We start from the raw sequence: 18,567 nt of genomic DNA on the forward strand, positions 1-18,567 counted from the left end.
TACCGCAAATGGTGAAAAACATAACAATCAGTAGTCAACCCTCCCAAGTCAAGTTACCACCCTGCTTGCTCTCTTTATCGTGTGGGCTTATAAGGGAAGAGCCTCTATTGCATATTAAGCTAACTAAAAAAGAAAGAAAAAGCAATAGCTCTCTCGCCTAATCTACTCTCTCTCTCTCTCTCTCTCTCCTGCACTTATCGCCTGGACAGTACAACAAGACTGGTGACGTTTTATGTGTGTCAAACACCCGCTCTAACCGTTTTTTCGCTTCTATTCATATTCCCCAACCGCAATTATGGAACCAACGCCTTAGGTTCACGAGCTTAATAGGTTCATACATACATCGGTTTGTGCTTGGTAGGCTTTTCAGTAGGAATTGTTCGGTGGTGTGTTTACACATGTCAATTGATTTCTAACAACACTTGAGAATATCATTGTTTCATCGATCCGCTGTGGCTTAGAATTAAAGAATTGGCTTAGACCACCTTCCCTAAATAAACCTTGTATCTAACCGGTCTTAATAGAAAAATAAACGTAAGAATTAAAGAATAAAAATCATCATCAAAAATGCAGTTAACAACAGGTACACTATATGATCATAGTAGTATCGCCACTACTTCAAATAGACAGCTGTCAGTGAGCTGTCAAATGTGTTTATCACTGGAAGCGCATAACCCAAACGACGATAGCTAGATGATCAAACGACACACACACCAAAATAAGTTGCCTAGCATTAGAAGGACACATACACCTATCCTAGCCTACGGAGCATACATAACAAACGGTTGGCCATCTGTCCATGCAAGTACGTGGTCACCGTAGGTTAAATCCTTGGAGAAAACTAACACGCAGTAACGTATCGCACTGGGAACTCAAGTGTGAAAAGAGGGACGCCTTTTACGCATTAAATATTCGCTTATTCACCCTTCGAGAGGGTAAGTTAATAGCCGATCCGTGGTCTATTGTTGCTAGACCACATTGCCCTATACTACCACTCGCTCTGTCCGTTCTTCGTTCTGTTCTGTTATCCTTGCAGCGGGAGCGTTACGTGTACGTGGACAGTATTAGCTATTACCCACAAGTTTAGCGACGTTTTACGGTAGGAAAAGGAAACGAGCTCCATAAAACCATTCAAGACAAAAAAAATAACCTCAAAAATTCTGTGAAAAAGCACCAACCAATAGTGGTGAGTGATTTCGCGAATTTTTATCCAACAAATTCCGAACGGTTTGCGCCTTGTGTCGGTGGCCCCAGTGGGTTGAAGGATAGGATTTTCTCGAAAAAGTCGCACTCTCTCACATAAAACAGATTACGTATGGATTGCTTAGTCTCCCAGGGGGAAAAACAACCTAAAATACGGAAAATACTCCATCAGGATACGCGAATCAAAACGGAGTTAGTTGCTTAGTTGGGCCCGGCATATGAGTATAAAAAAGGATCCGATTTTTTTTTCTATTCCGTATTAGGATACGCATGAAAAGAAAACCCGATATCCTTCACGCACATAATGAAGCTTTTCGCATGAATATACGACGAAAAAAAAAAGACATCAAGGACAAAAGTAAGCAATTGAGCAAAAGGGAAATTAGGAAGGAAGAACATAAAAAGAAAAAGCAACCAGCAGCGTACCAACACACCGACAAACCACATGTTAGTGCTTCCTTAGGTGTTTCCTTGCGGACGAACGAATTGCGGGACGACACCCCGGGAGAGGCGAAACCCACCGGTAAGCGGGGTCACAAGATGTATATCCTGTTTCCTTTAGAGCCTCGTTCCAAGAAGGATGATGAGGTTGGGCCCGATGATTTCGTCCGCATTCCGCCCCTGCTTCCTTGCTTTTGCGACACAAACTACCACTACCATTACATTGTAGCACTAGCGATGCACTCACACACGCACGTCTACATTGCACAGAAGCCGGATCATTTGCCAAGGGAATGCAGACACACCAGTGGTAGTTGCTCTAATTTTTATTCAAAGAACCACCTTGTTTGTATCGTTTGGTCTGAGCATAAGTGATTTCATAAAGAAAGCATGAGAGTATATATGTATATGAGAGAGAGAGAGAGAGAGAGAGAGAGAGAGAGAGAGAGAGATAAAGAAATAAGATATATATATAGAGAGATGTTCCTCTCTTACGTTCATTATATACATCTGTCTAGTGTACTATCTGAATCTTTCGTAAGGAGAACCGAGAAATGTTTAACAGTTCATTTCCTTTATGCATTTTTAAGGGATATTTTGATAGAATTCTTACGCGAGAGAAAGAGAGCGAGACAAAGAGAAAGAGAGAGAAAGAGAGAGAGAGAGAGAGAGAGAGAGAGAGAGATTCTTCACAGATATATACATACTTACACTGCTATACGGTGAAAATTCCCCTAATATCAACTCCTTTTTTCGTGAACAAGGATACATCTTTCCTTCCGTATCGTCTTTGTGACTCTTGAAAGCCGAATTACACCCGTTTAGAATTTTCCTTTCCCTTCTTTCCTTTCTTACACTATAAAAAGATGCTTCAGGTGCGCCACAGATGTGAAACTATTGCAAATGGTTTTAATAAAGTGTGCAACAGTGCAAGTAAAACACACACACAACCGATTGTGCAGTTATAGAAACCGGCTACCAAATATCCCTTTTTTTGCAAGCCCAAGGATATACAAGATGCGCTAGTAAGAAAAGGTAAGAGAAAGAGTGTGAAGGAGAGCATTCCGTACGGACGTATCAAGGAAAATGCCGGTATGGGAGAGTTCGGGTGACGGGAGAGAAGAAAAAATATGTCCCGAGGTACCGTTTTATTACAGAACGAAAAGGAAAGAACCCTCACAATGCGGTAGCATAAACGGAGCATAAAATTCATCCGACGTGCAACCAACATACACAGAAACATATCTCTGAACAACCAGAAACAGAGAGAGAGAGAGCGAGAGAGAAAGAAAGAGACCGGTACACGGTACGCACATTTCACACCGAAAGGAAACACGTGTGTCCGCTCGATGGCCACTTTGCATCGCATCGATTTAATGATTTTTTTTGGTGTGTGGCGTCGGCCACAATCTCCGGAAACCTTACATAAAATTGGCCACATTCTCTCTCTCTCTCTCTCTCTCTCTCTCTCTCTCTCTCTCTCAAGCGAGCACAGACACACACATACACGCTCCTCGGGTTTGGGAAGAACAAGATAAAAAAAAACATCGTTTCCCTTTTCAGCGAAACAGAGAAAGCGACCAATAACAACAAAAAACGAGCATATAATCACTGAGCATATAATCATAATATAGCATGAAAGCTATGCTGTTCCTTCCACAACATTCCAGCGAGTCGTTTTATTATGTGTGCCTACACACATTCCGTCCTTCCGCACGTTCTCAGCTTCTCCATCAAGGAACTGCATTGGCAGTATGGATCCTTGTTGCCTTGCTGTGCTTGCGAAGGTACGACGGGAGTGTGTGTGCAAAAAACGCCTAAATGCAGGCAATTGGAACCGACCAGCCCCATCCGGTAAAGGATGCAGAAGCCATGGCGAAAGAGACCGTGTCAGCGAGAGGAAGCGAATTAAACAAAACAACAACAAAAAAGCGAAAGGAGAAAGAAAAGCAGAAGCGAAACAAAAAGGTTGCGGATTGCTCTCAAAATATGCAATCCGCTACCACTTCTCCGGACAATGCTGATGATCATCTCGATGGGACGCTTGTTGGAAAGGAAAGGATGAGGGGGTAAATGGAAGGTAATTCCATTCCAACTCGCCATTAAGAAGAGAACAAAAAACAAAAACTCGACTAAACCTATACCGCGCGCTCCACTCATTTCCCTACAGCCCACCCACCCTCTTCCCACAAACTCACCCCATCCCAGTGAAGCAGTGAAAGGGGGTGAGAAGATTTAAGTTCGAAGGAGGAGGTTTTCTCATTCTTTAGTATTTTTTTTGGCATGTCCGTTTTCAGCAGCTCACTAAGCGCAAACACCACCATCACAAGTGTCTGTGTATATGTGGGTTTATGTTTCTTCAAGCGCGAGACCATGTTTTGTTGCTGTTGTCGATTGCTTTTGGGGCTTTTAAATTTCGTTTCTTTTTTTGTTATTCTTCGTAACCTTTCATCTACCCATCTTCTGCGGCAAAACATTAAAAAAACAACAACAATAAACCGGTGTGATTTCAGTGACCCTCACACACAGCCGCCACCGCCGCATACCATGTTCGTTGGTTGTTTTTTTTTCACCCCCCGTTTTTGTCTTTCCTTCGCATTTCAATTCGTACCTTACGGGAATGGTTAATTTGTGGGTAGGCGATTTTAAGCGCGTACACAAATACAAACTATTTATTTCAGCACATCCACGTAGCGTTCACTTAGTTTTGTTTGTTAGTGTTTTAATCTAAACCTAAACTGCCAACTGAGCCGTCGAAAAGGCATTTTTATGGTAAAAGAAAGTATGCCATATTGAAGACTAGATTGCCATAATTATTGAAGACTTGTGTTGACACATTGGGTGATTGTTTATAGATACTTAATTCAATTGGCCACCAGATGGTGCTCATTTACCTTGATCGGTTAAGCGCATAACTATTAGTGTATAATTTATGGTGGACTTTCTTTAATGCTATATTTCCATTTTATTTTTTTTTTGTTTAATTCGACACCGAAATTACGAACGAAATTACACCGAGATCTAACATATGCAGAACTACGTATGTATTGACTACTATGTATTAACTACTATGCTACTATGGGTATGAAGCTTATTAGCATTCGATTATTAGCATGAAGGAATATGGAATGAATCTCTCTTAATAAACTATTAATAAACCGTAATAGTGATCCACAAAAAATAGTAAATTACACTCTCTTATTTTTGTTTCACCATTTTGCTTTTGACATTTGTTTTTACTTTGCAAAACAAAAGCGGCCAACATATTCATCCGACACTTACCACCTCGTCCTTCACCTTCTCTCACACCTTCCTTCGCCCTGTCCACAAATCTGTTGCATGGAATCACATTACCTATACACCCGTCGTGCACGTTGTGGATCGTTTGCGCTAGCGTAAGTGTTCACACGCAACATGAGTCCGATTGAGCTCTGGTTGTCATCGGTTAGCATCAAATAAAGTACCCCAGTGTGTGTGTCTGTGTGTGTCTGCCTCCTTAATCGCCCCTCGTTCCCATGCTTCAAATTTCTCACTGACTCCATCCCCACATAGGGGTGGGGTTGGGAATTGGGGATTCCACCACGGTGGAGAATTTATTTATTTGCGTTCCGAAGCAGACCGATAGACCCCCCTACCCCCCTACCCCCCCACCTTATCTCACCGTACACCCCTTTCTCTATTTTTTCAACCTTGCCAGGTTCAGTAAGGGCTGTGTGAAGACGGTCCCAAAATGAAGCTTCTCTTTCTTTTGGTGAACCACCGCCCCATCTCCTCTTTCTTCCCTTCCCTTCCCTTCGCACACGCACACACACACACGCCATCCACACGTTCATCTTGTCACCGGATCGAGCGGGTGGGTTTTCTGGGTGGGCTATAGCAGGCTTGGTTATAAGGTTATATGGCTTGGTAACGGAGACCCTTTTTGGATGCGATAAATGGCCCCGATGGCCGTCGTCCGGGTTTTTTCGGGAGTGAGGGCGTAGGTTCATCGGTTACAAAAGCAACGTTTGCTTGGAAGCCGTGGAAGCAGGGTTTGAGGTGGAAGAGGTGAAGTTAGATAGTATGCGCTCGGCACGTACCTATAAATATTAACATTCGCTTGAAGTTTGTGTACACGCGCGCGTCATTTTCTGTTCCATTTCTACCCGACCCCCCCGTACCACCACCCTCAAAACCCTTTTCCACCTGCTTCCGATTCCTCTCCCTCTCTCTCTTTCGATCTCTATCTCTTTCGCTCTCTCTCGCTTTTTATTGTCGTTTTTCTCCTAGCCATATCGGCACAGTATAACACGCTTCCACAACGCCCCACCCAACCCTCTCAACCTTTTCCGCCTCAGTGTGTGTGTGTGTGTGCAACAGTGGAAGGAGCAACGGTTTCGCAAAAAAAAGGGCCGTAAGTGGTGTAGTGACGCGCGGTAGCAAAATGGCAAACTAATGGCACAACCGAGCGCGACCGACACACACAAAATGGCCGTCGCTGCCATCGAGACCACTGGTGCGCGCTTCCCTTTCTTTGCCCGCTCTACTATCCACGTGATCCATTCGTCCACCGAACCGAACCGATAAGCCCGCAGCAAACTAATAAGCAAGATGCGACCGGGAAGCGAAAAGCACACGGAACGCAAGGAAGCGAGTAGAAATCTCACCGAAGGAGAAAAAAATCACATACACACACATCACACACAGCGCCAAAAACAAAACAAAAAAGGAAAGAATAATGTAACAATCACAACAACAAAAATCCAACCTCAATCCCAACCTTCAAATTCGACGAGCCAAAATAAAAAAAAACTGTTCGTTCAATATGCCGTCGACAGACAGGGCGAAAAGAGGAGGTAGGGAGGTGCTTGTGGTGCTCCCCTCGAGAGACGCAAAGAGAAGAGTGATTTCAATTTTGAACAGGCCCTTCGGTCTTATCTCGGAATTTTTCGTAAGGTCATGTGTGCGCGTTTTTGTGAATGTCCGGAAAGCACATGGCAGGGAGGGGAAAAAAATTAATAACCCCAACTATAGGTGTGGGGTTTTTCTGAAGGGAGAGAGGAAGGTAAGCATGCACATACGCACTACCCGTAAAGCTCCCTTTTTGGTGCACCAACCCCCACACACGCACACATACGTGCGCGCGCACATACTCGCGCGCGCACACACACACACACTCACATTTACGTAAATCCAAAGAAACCAGTCACCACACCGTTTGCTTTAGTCGACTACTGCTGCTATTACGGGTGGTTGATTTATGCGAGTTTTCACCTTCTTATTTGACGGACATTTTTGCTTTTGCGGTTGGTTGCTGCACAGTGGAAGAAACGGGAAGAAGGATACACGCACACGGTAGGAACTGTACGCAAAAACTGGATATTTCGGACACATTGCAGAGACGCTACGGTAGGCGAAGAAATGAGGCTGCTTGGTGAGGGGAAGAATGCTGAAATTGAAGACGTACCCGTTGATCATTCAAGGACAAGTCGACAGCGTTAAAGTGTGCGCGGTACAGGTGTACGGTGGCGCTGTGCTGTGATAAGACGGAATTAAGGAAGAAAGGAAAGTTTGATGGAAAGCATGAGCAAGAAGCAGAAAGCAAGAGCATGAGAACATGCGATTTGTTTGGAAGGTGAAAGGTTGTTCGGGACTAAACCTTTATTTCCTTCAATAAACCCGAAGACAATGCCGATAAATGATTGTGAATGGCATATTGGTTTCAAATTAATCCTTGCTCATGTAACCACTGTGGACACTGCATACTTAATGACTAACACGCAATATTGAGGTGTAACATATAAACGATATGTTTGGAAAAAAACCCAACTCATCCCTATTCAAGATTCATTCCAGATTCAAGATTCATTCAGATTGATCATACTTTTTTAATAATCGAGACCCAGCATTTCTTAAATACCCTTAACTGAGAGACTGCTGACTCTTCAAGCATCCTAATATTCGAGATCTCCGAGATCACAGCGACTACCGACGCACTTGTTCTGGAATTAAATGACATTTCAAACGACTTACGTCATACTTGAACGAGACAACGACAAAGAACGCGTTCTGAAGGGTAATTGATAATGTTAGCAAAGCTACTACTTATTGACTTACAGATCTCACCCTGCACTTTTCGTTGACAGTGACACAAAGAAGCAGAACGCCATCTGCCGGGAATAATGAAACTACGATCTGCGCTGCAGAAAAGGTGTTATAACCCAAACTCAAACCCATAGCGCAAATGTCTGCAATGGTGCATGAAGCATAAGATTTGTCTATTATCAGATCCGTTGTTGCTATTGTGCCGCTTTTCTTCCGTATCTGCTTTCCGGCTTTTAGATTGAATAGATCCTACAGACCGGATCTTCAATTACATTGGAATGCGTATTTCTGCGTCTTTCTCTATCTTTCTACATAGCTTCCCTTCGTATACACCATGCAAACTCTCAAATGCTCGGATTCAGCTCGTTGCACCTCTATAGGCATCTCTAAAAACGAATGTCAAATTTCCAACGCTCCCATCAGCGTAAAGGGTCTGCTAATAGGGTCTCGTTTTCACCTCTTCTCAGTTGGTACCGCGGAGTAGAGAGACGATCGGTGCATAGGAACCACCGTCCGTGTGGAGTCTCATTACATTCATCGCTTTCCCCACACATCTCCTGTTCGTCTGCTCCAAACACCTCCCTCCCCCCTTCTTCACTCCCCCTCCCTTCATCCTATTCCATTCGATCCCATGTGTGTGTGCACTTGAACGGAGAAGTTGCTGTGAATCGACTCGACAATATTTAATTCAAACCTTTATACACACACACACACACACACAGAACTGTGCAGGGTTTGCGGAGGTTGCAGAAGGTATGAAGGGTGGCTGGATGGTTGATTTTCATCTGCCTTACCTAAGCCTCACAGACCATTCTAAACCCCCTAGCTCCGTCAGTCGACTTCACTGTTCTTCCCCGTTTTTGGCACTAAACGTACCACACCGGTCGGTCAGATGCGGGATGCCGTAGTAACTTGCGAGAGCGAAAGAGAGCACCACAACGGTGCGGAAACCTTAAAGGCCAAAGTGGGAGACATAGCGGAGCAAGCAGTATAACAGCCGGGGCACCCAGCAGCATATACGCAATTCACAAAATTGTAAGAATAAAGAAGAAAACACACAGACCCGATGGATTTAATTCGCCGGAGTAACCTCACACGGGATATGCAAGGTAGGCTACATGTACCGCGAGACATGCGGATGAACTGCCACATGGATGGGTCACCTTTTTTTTAGCAAAACGTTTTCCATCGCTTTGCAAAATCATTCCCAATAGTGAAAGAAAACTGGTAACCGTGACACTCTTGAAGGCATAGGACCACACCGATGACCGGTGAGTGTGCGCGCCTAGTCTATCACCCATCTTCCAAAGGCGACCTATGCTGCGTTGACGATATACCATCAGGCATTTCTCTTTCTCGTTTTATCGTGTATATTGGAATACCCATCCCACCTCCCACCAGGCTCATCCCGCATCCGTCAAAAGCTTTTTCCTGCCCTTTTTCACGGAGCCCGCGAGGCCTCACAATGTATTGGACGGTATGTGTACTTAGCACTGATATCCCAGAATCCGTTCGGACGGAGGCTCTACCCAAATGTCGGAGAGTAAAACAGTGTGTTTGCAAAATGTAACGCATACGCGGATAGCGTCTAACAACCCAAAAACACATTGGGCAAAACTTTTCCACCACAGCACCAAACAGGAGGCTGGCCGGGATGGTCACGCTACAGGCAGGTAGAGCGTACAGATAACCACACTTTATAATACACGAGCCAAAAGAGTTGATGTGTGTGTGTGTATAAGAGAGAGACAAATAGAGAGATGTAGCAGTAGGTAGAAGCAGTAGGGCTTTGCTCACCAATCTCAGGCAATACCCGTATCGCCATATATCCAGGGCGAAGTACACCATGCAAAAGACGACGAAAGCGGACAATGTGAAAATCCCCCGGAAGAGAAGGTCGTGAGAAAACTGGGAGATACCAGAGCTCGGATGATCCACAAAATCTCGTTTCCATTCCTTCCCATTTCCTTTTGCACTTCCAGTACAGCCAACCGCGGGCTTTGTTCAACCACTCGAATCAGCTACTCTAACAAAAAAAACGAAACGGTGCGAACAGCCTCACATAAAGGCAGGGAAGCATTGTATGACGAAACGATGTGAAGAAGGAGGGACGGTTTTGGGACACGTCGTTGAAATATGTACCAAAAACCGAAGGGTAGCAGGGAGAACGAAGTGTGAGGTAAGATCGAAAGAATGTGAAATAAGCATGGAAGCTGAGGTAGACCCATGGGTTCCGAGAGTGCATATATGATTAGGGCTCGGTCTCCAAACGCGGTACGGGTTCGATCTATTCGCGAGCCACCCAAAACCTGTGCCTATGTGCGTGTGATCGGTTGTGTGTGTGTGCACCCAATATTCAACTGCAAAGCCCACGGCACGGTACCGGACCCATTCGAGCAGCCCATTTTGTCTGGAGCAAACTAGGCCTCCGCCTCATAGATGAAGATCTCTGAACGGCACGAGCGGAGGTAACCAGCAAAAGAAGAGAAAGGCAATGTGCTGCGCACACACACACATACTTCACCTTCGCACATACACACAAGCACAATCATGCGCATTGGTGTACTCGGATTGCAAGTGCAGTTATTAAAAGGCCGAAGCCTAACACACAGACACAACCATCCACACAAAGGAGCTTTGCCACACAAAACCTTACAAAAGCCCGACCGATGACCAACGGCTGACAGGTTACTATCTTCTGGAACTGTTCCGGAACGGAATCTGGAAATGGCGGAAGGGGACACAGGAGATAGCTTTTCGCGATTCGAAAGCCCTACAAATACACACAGACATACACGCATACCCAGTGGTTGTCTGTTTCGCCTACGCGATTTTTAGCTACTCCTAACCGAAACCTACAACAGCCTAAGTCTCTCCCTTCTCGTACTGAGTGAGCACTTACTGAATGTAGTGGAAAGCCTAATTTCCCTCGGTTATAAATAATTGGAACAACTCGAAAAACCATGGGAAAATTCCGTCCAAAATGGAATTTGCACTGCCATTTTCCTACCTGAAACTCACAAATGTCCCAAGCTGTATAATATGCTTTGTAGGCAAAAGACAACCTCCTAAACAGCAACGAATCTTGCAAACTATTGTTGGAGTTTTGCAAGACAAAATTTCTGTTCCTTCATAGATAGACCAAGAGCATCAACTAGCAAACTGGACAACTGGAGAATTCACCTTTTAATAACGGATTATATTGAGAACTCTCTATTTTCAATACCACAGCAATAGCAATGGCATTCATTAGTGGCGTGCGTTTTCGATCCGATCCCGTTTAGAAAATGCGCATCAACAAGGTCCCAAGAGAATCGCTAACCTCCCTTCCGTTTTCAAACCCATTTCTGGGGGTAATTTTACTTCCAAAGCTTCATACAACTTCTCAAATGTTCCAAATGTGTGCAGATACCATACGCCAATTTGCTGACGTCGCTAGTATTGCACGGCGATGGAATGTTTCCAAAACGGTCCATAGTCGAAGCCAATCCCTCGGTGCCGTTTTTGTTTCTCAACAAAACGGACAACGGAATCTAATTGAATATCGTCTCAATGCGCGGTTGGTACGGTCACCATCCGTGCCCACGCCACTCGCGGTTCACCGACTGCAATGACGTCAGAGACAATATGCCATTGGGGCCGATGGAAGACGATACGAAGAGGTCCAAGACATTAACGTACGTAAAGCCAACCAAGCGATATGATTCAACTCGCAACTCGACGTAGTAGGTGAGTGGTGTGGTATAGGTGTCACTGCCTACTCTTCTCTCATGAACCTATTTTTGGACCGTACAGTGTAGGAAGACTTCATTGTTTTACACCTGGTAACGATAAGCACCAGGGGTTTTGAGCTGACTTACCAACACGGTACGCTGGGTGTAGCGTGATTTGGATCAACCTTGGTAAAACTGGAATCGATTCAATAATAGCCTAACCAGCAAGATGGCTTTCCGCGAAGGTATGCTTAGGCACGCTTCAGGATCATTGAGTGTTGGCAACACTCTCAGCTTCCCATCTTTCTAAAAGCGCCAGAAACAAACACGCTCAGAACAAGAACCAGACTCAGCGCAGAGAAGCAACGGAACTACCTCTACAAGGGCAGCTCAACGGGTCTGACCCGCGGGAAACAGGTAGACGATCCGCAGTAAAAGAAACGGTATGCACGACGCTTCCCACCTTTCTAACCTGAAGCACACCCTAGATATACTATGCTTACCAACCGACATCCATCTGCACACTGTCACTGACTCTCGCAGCAGTTGGGTAGTGGAATATTCCAGCGCACTACCAACACTAACACCCCCAAAATCGAAATGGAAAAATAAAACACGGGATAGTTGCTTGGCAGGGGGGTGGAGGTGAGCCACATCAAATGCAGGCCGCAGCAACAGCAACATACAAAAACGTGAACAAAAAAAAATGAAAGAAACGAGACGTAGCAGCGAAAGAGATAATCACGTTCGCCCGGTTCGCATCGTTTCGGTCCGTTCACCCTCCCCCTATTTGATTTATTTCCACTCCACATTTCCACACAGCCCAGCTTCACACCAAACCGTTGGTAGGTTCCACCGCTCTCCAAACCATCAGCTACCTCAAGCGTTCTTGTTGTTCGACAACGTAGGAAGCTATATAGCATGCTGCTACGAATGGCGGAGTATATGAATGATTTTGCCGTCGCACCAATGTCGGCCTCCTAGTCTCTCTTTTCCGCGAACTGACCTGCTGTTCTGCCCATATCACCCCCTCCCCCCCTCACCTTTAACTCCAATATAACACACACATATTCACGCAGTCGTGATACAAGTGATGGTTCGCAAGTGATTTCACATTCCTCGCAAAAATACCGATCGACATCATCTTGTTTGGTGTGTTGTCCGCTGGTCTGCTCCTTTTCTCGTATGAGTCGACAGCGGCGACGACGATGGTTGTTGTTAACACAGATCTGTTGTTTCAGCCGCACAAATCTATTCTTATCGTCATCCACCTCTCCCTGCACCGTGTGCGTCATCCAACTCCATCTTCAACACCGTGCTATTCCCGGTGGCTCGATGTTCACAACCCTCGATACCTACTACCATTCCCACCTTGTAAACGTCAATGTAGCGAATCAAGGGAAGAAAACACAAACCCCAAGAAGACACTGTACGAAGCCGCTCAACACGCTCTGACCTCACACGCCTGCACACACTGGACGGTTTGTTGGAGAAACAAACGAACAAGACCTCGGCAAGCGGACAGGCCGCAGGTAGTCAATACGGTCCGATGGAGTAGAAGAAGATTCGTCACCTTCGCTTCTCACACGTACGCGTTTAAAAGTATGGCGCTTGCTACTCACGTAGATGTAGTACGAGCTCAGCATGATATCGTCCAGGCTCCTCTTTTGCTGCGGTTCTTGATATTGTTGCTGATAGTAGCGAGTAGGTGATGTACGCTGTCGCTGTTGCTGCTGTTGCTGTTGCGGTTGCTGTTGCTGCTGCTGTTGCTGCACCGGTTGTTCTTGTCGCTGCGTTTGCTGCTGCTGCTTCTTCTGCTTCTTTGGTGCCGGTTGTTGCTGCTGCTTGTTCTTCATTGAAGCAGACTGGGAAACAAATTGATCGGGGCCCCCTGCTTGCGCCTACTACTAAACAACAACGTCTACCTCATCGGAATCAAACCACTACTAGGGTACTCCGTACACCGTACACTATATGTTAGGCCTGCAAAGCACAACTCTGTAGCTGCACACGTGCACCAAATAAAGTACACTACACTGTGTTTTCTCTTTCACACCGAAGTTACAGCTGCTGGCGTTTGATAGTTGATCTGGGTGCCCGATAACAGCAGGTTGACGTAGCTTATACCACAGCACACTAACACGGTGTTTAGGTTTCAGTGTAACGCACGCACTCACTGGTCGGGGCAGTTTGCGATCCAATGCAAAAGACCCAAAAGATGATGCCGATGCGAATATGGTCGTGGCTAGTCGCTTCTCATTCTCTGCTCCGGCTCTATCTTTTATTCCTCTCACACCCCCAAACGGTTGCCACCACCTTTCATCTGCCCGCATCAACCGGTTGTAGATGTGCGCCACTTCTCACTATCCTCAATTTTCTTTTCTTTTTTTTGTTGTTGTTGCTAATTTCCTCTGGATCACCGTTTTCTAACTTCTCTCTCGGACGTACACGCAAACACACACACATGCACAATAGTGATCTGGTCTATATGTTACACGGATGTGTGCTAACGGTGCACTACCCGTGTGGGTTGGTAGATGATTGTTGTTTCAAATACCACTGTCTTCCATGCCATGCCTTGCACCGTGCTACACTGCATCCGGTTCCGGCTAATGGGCAGAACGATACAGTGGTGCAAATTTTCACGTTCAAGTTGCTAAGATTTTGCCTACAACCTCCCGGGAAAACAAACCAAAACTGACAGCTATTAAACACGATCACACAGCGCCTCCTCTGGTTGTGTCCTTAAGTGAACCGCCTCTATCACACGGTCTTCAACACCATCTTCAACACAGAATCGTGAGTGAATGTACACGACGCAAGCACCACGGCCGTCGCATGTCGCGAACGCACGACACAAAATGCTGCACCATTCCGGAATGGACCAAATTGGTAGCCCAAGACTTGGTAGCCCCGGACGCAAAACCACCCCCTCCCCAAAAAGCGATCTCAGATGTTGAGGGGTGAACGAGCGCAAAAGAGAGAGAAAGAAATAAGGAGAGTGAAAGCAACCGCGAGAGTGCACTAGCACTCACCGGGTGAGACATGCCGACCGGCAATGTTCCAGCCACGGAATCGACTCCACACGCTCATTCAAGTCCCGGACGACGGGTGCTGCAGGCTTTTCATTCATGTCTTCTCTGACGGTTCGGCGGTTACTACTCTCATCATCTCGCACGCATTCACCATATAAAGCAAAACCCAGAGTGGTCTCTCTATGCGTTCTTTAAGGTTGTATGTGATCCATCGGTTTGTATGTGCTTCCGCGGGTTTACCGGTTCTGCCGTCTCTCGGACAAAAGTTCTCGCATTACCTCACTGCGAGCTCTGTTTCGCTTGATAACGTGCGCGAATGTACTCACAGGTGCTTTCCTTCAGGTTTGGTGTTTTGTTCCTCCTACTTACGTCTTTTTCTTGTTTCTTCTTCTCAAAACACACACACACCAAGGCGTTGAGCAAAAAAAAACCCTTTTATTCGCACTCCTATACACACACAGACTCACAGACACTCGGTGTTTCGTTTTCTGTAGTTGGGGAAAACAATCCTCTTCGATATCACCTTCTATCGTACTTCGAGTGGTTAGGTGATGATTTAATCCGAGAGTGTGGCTTTTGCTCGCTACCAACCAAACCGAGTCATGTTATCGAGTGAGTAGGACTGAAAGGGTGCGAATACTTGCCAATGATCAAGAGCAGAACGGTTCATTATAAAACGCAGCTCCTCCACAACTCAATCATAAGACAAGACGACATCAACCATGTTGGTTGGTTACTAAGGGGTGACGCGTACTCTAAAGCGTATTGCACTAGTTAAAAAATGGACGATTTCTCATTCCATTCCTAACCACAACAAAAAAACGAACTCAAACACACTGTATCCATAAGCACAATCGCACTGACAAATGAACTCTCCCCCTTCCCCGACTCCTCAACAACAAAAAAAAACGAAACAGATCGTGCATCGACGACCAAACAGCAAAAACAAAAGCGCTACAAGCGAAACCACAAAGCACTCTAATTAAAATGACTATAAAATGGCGACCAGAGAGGCATGAGCGTAACAGCAAGTAAAACGAAAGGAGCAAGCAAACCAACTACCTGACACAGGGAGCTGTCGATGCTAAAAGAGCGTTACCGCTGCTGGTCGGTTATTGTGCGCGGCTGGTAGATGCAGATGTAGCAGGCGCCGATGTGTAAAGTGAGGTCGATAAAATTGGTCCAACCTTCACCGGCTGGAAGTTGGGCCTGAGAAAACGGAAAAGCACGCCCAAAGCGAATCGGATAACGTCATTTTGATTCTAGGTTGAGATCATCGTTTCGAATATCTTTTGCTTTTGCATATATTCTTTCGATGAGTACATCCAGTATAAATATATTATGTAGGCAGGGAATATTAGCTACACATACTGGTTGAAATAGCATTGGACATTTCAAGGTGCTTCAGAAATTGGACATCAATTAAATTCTTTCACCAACGAAACAGTCTCTGCTTTCCGAGGCGACTATGAGTGACTTGATATTGAAGGAAGCATTTTTTAACAACCAGAGACAACTGCGATAGCGTAAAAGACGATGCTCCACACGTTTAACTCAGTAACGCTACATATACATTGGCCTGGTTTATGAGAGGCGACGGAAAAACGTTAGGCCGGTTGAATGCACTCGTCTATCTTCCCTGCCCTGTCGCCCTATTACCGCAACCTCTTTCTGGCAGAGGAATGGAAAAGTTTTGCACGATGCGCACGGAAGCAAGGTTAGGTGGTGAAAGTCCACCTCCCCAACTCCAGTGTATTGAGACTTTGGTCCAACTAGTACCCTCCGATTATCCCACGCCTCGTGCGGCTTCGTTACTATCGATCGTCTTCAAATCGATGATAGTTACCCGTCCAGGCGAACTTTCTCCCGATTTTGTTTTTGTATAACCCTACACAACTCTCTATCTCTCTCTCTCTCTTTCGCTCCCCTCCTCGGTTTCCAGGATAGACACGCCAGGGTCGTGCTACATTGTGCAGCATCGATAACGGACCGTACCAGACGAACACAACTAACCCCGGCGACGTTTGCAACTGGAGTGCAATGGGTTAAGGGAGCCCAAGGAATCATCACTACAGCATCGAGGTCACCAGCAAGTATGTAATACTTGCGTCTCGAGTAATCTGTGGGAGAAAGAGTGCCATCGGGACTGAGTGACTAGAACGGTTCTGATCAGGAATTTCTAAATACCATTAGATCTTCAATAATGTATACTGCGTAGCCAAAGTACATCAAATCTCTTAAAGTCTCTATGCTACATCCAAGAAAATACCCCTCAAAATTACTCCAAAATTTATACAGAAACGAAGATACTATCGCTACATGTCCAACGATTCGCACGTTCACTGACCGTTTGACAGTTTGACAAACGCAAACTAACTTCCAAAAGCCTACGGCTAAGCTGTCACACAAGAGTTGTCGCTCTCGCCTAATTTAAGTCATACCCCCAGCCAGATTTCGTGAGTCCTTTTCTGGTGCAGTGCACGACCGATTTCGGTGAGTGATGGGCGGACGACGGCTCCAACAGGCGTCGGCAAAAACAGCTGCTAGCGAACGAGATAGGTTTATATAGACCCTCTTCCACAAAACTACCCCGCTCCACTCACTTCCTTTCCCAATACAATTTTTATTTGCAAATGTGTGAGTGAAGTGTGCGCAAACGCGCGTTCCAAATCAACATGGGAACGGATTTTCAATAGTTGCTGCTTCTTCTGCTATGGTTGCGTGCTACCCCATTGCTAGTCGTTCTAACTCTTTCTCTTTCTTTCTTCTTTGCTCTTGTTTCTTCCTTTTTTTGCTAAAAGCAGTTGACCTCGTGGCACGGTGAGAGTACACATCGTACACGTCTAGAATACGACTGACGGTTGTTAAGTGAACCAACCGAACAAGAATTGCGACCATTTTTTTTTTTGCATTAAATGATTTAATCTACAAACCATATAATCAAAAATATTTATCGAAGACTCGGAAATATTATTATATAAGCATAATTTAAAATGTCAACAAACACCCCTTTTCTGAAGTAAATTGAATAAAACCCATATCCCTTTCAGCCACACTAAAATATACGAAACCTTTGAGAAAGAAAGACAGCAAAAGAAAAAACGAGACACTCAATTGCAATACTCCTTTCACTACCTTAGTTTGCGTTTCACTGAGTGGTAAACCACTAGGCACTCACTTCAATATGCTTCACAATGTAATTATTTACTTTCCTGATAGGCGCACGGCACAGAAAAAACAAAATCGTAATTTGAACCGAATACCTGTTCTGTGCTTGGATAACGCGTTTTCAGAGTGCACTACAATGCGAAACACACAAACCAGTGGGAATAAATGTGTTTTGTTGCTCTTGTTCCTTTCGTCTGTTATCGCTTCTGTTTTTGTTTTTATTGGTGTAAACATTAAACTGATAAGCGCAAGTGTGTAACCTTTTCTTGCGACAAAACGGCACCGAAGGATTGAAACTGTTGCGAAATAAATATGGCAACACAGCATGCTAATCATCAGTTTGTTTTCGCGAGTTTGTATCTGTGCTGAGTGTCCCGGTACATGAAGCAGCTATTGAAGGTAAATTGGTGACAATATAATGACCTTGGGCGATACTCTATCGTAACACATGTTACATCAGACAACAAATCACCCTTCTCAATTCTTTGCCACAATAGCAGGATATGGTGATATGGTGACAACTACAACAAAAAGGCAGAACAGAGAAAAATCTGTCACAAATGTTGTCAAAAAAACAAGGTGCATATTGAAACACAATATAATTTTACCAAACAAAACGGTGAGAGAAGTAATATTATTCCAGCTTTTTGTTCTCCTGTACAAACAATCTAAGAGAAAGGACAGATGTCCACAGAAGTTAGATGGTTGGACTGGAACAAGACATATTTTTCATCATAGTACATTGGACATAACATACTTCATTTGTCACTCACTATATTTTCTGTTATGTCACTTTTCGTCAAGGCACTCAAGAACTGTATCTCTTTTAGCTCTTATTGCACTAGAAACGATGGATAAAGCTGATAGCATTCAGCAATAGTCTGAGCACTTCTTTTACCAGTCCCGAACCTTCAATACACGTT

General features: G+C 44.9%; 1 protein-coding gene across 8 annotated transcripts in view; it reads right to left on the bottom strand.

The window, feature by feature from the left end:
* LOC125765482 (serine/threonine-protein kinase tousled-like 1) overlaps nt 1–18,567 on the bottom strand; it is a 56,160-nt gene that overhangs the window by 15,778 nt on the left and 21,815 nt on the right. Inside the window, exon 1 of one of the 8 annotated variants that reach the window (XM_049430687.1) lies at nt 13,064–17,575. The exons of the other annotated variants lie outside the window; for them this stretch is intronic. Within the exon in view, the coding sequence (XP_049286644.1) occupies nt 13,064–13,297 (234 nt within the window). The 5' untranslated portion in view covers nt 13,298–17,575. Of the gene's footprint in view, nt 1–13,063; nt 17,576–18,567 lie in introns of those variants that run through there. 8 annotated transcript variants of the gene reach the window in all.

This window comes from Anopheles funestus, chromosome X (assembly GCF_943734845.2).
Source record: "Anopheles funestus chromosome X, idAnoFuneDA-416_04, whole genome shotgun sequence".
NCBI classification, from domain to species: Eukaryota; Metazoa; Arthropoda; class Insecta; order Diptera; family Culicidae; genus Anopheles; species Anopheles funestus.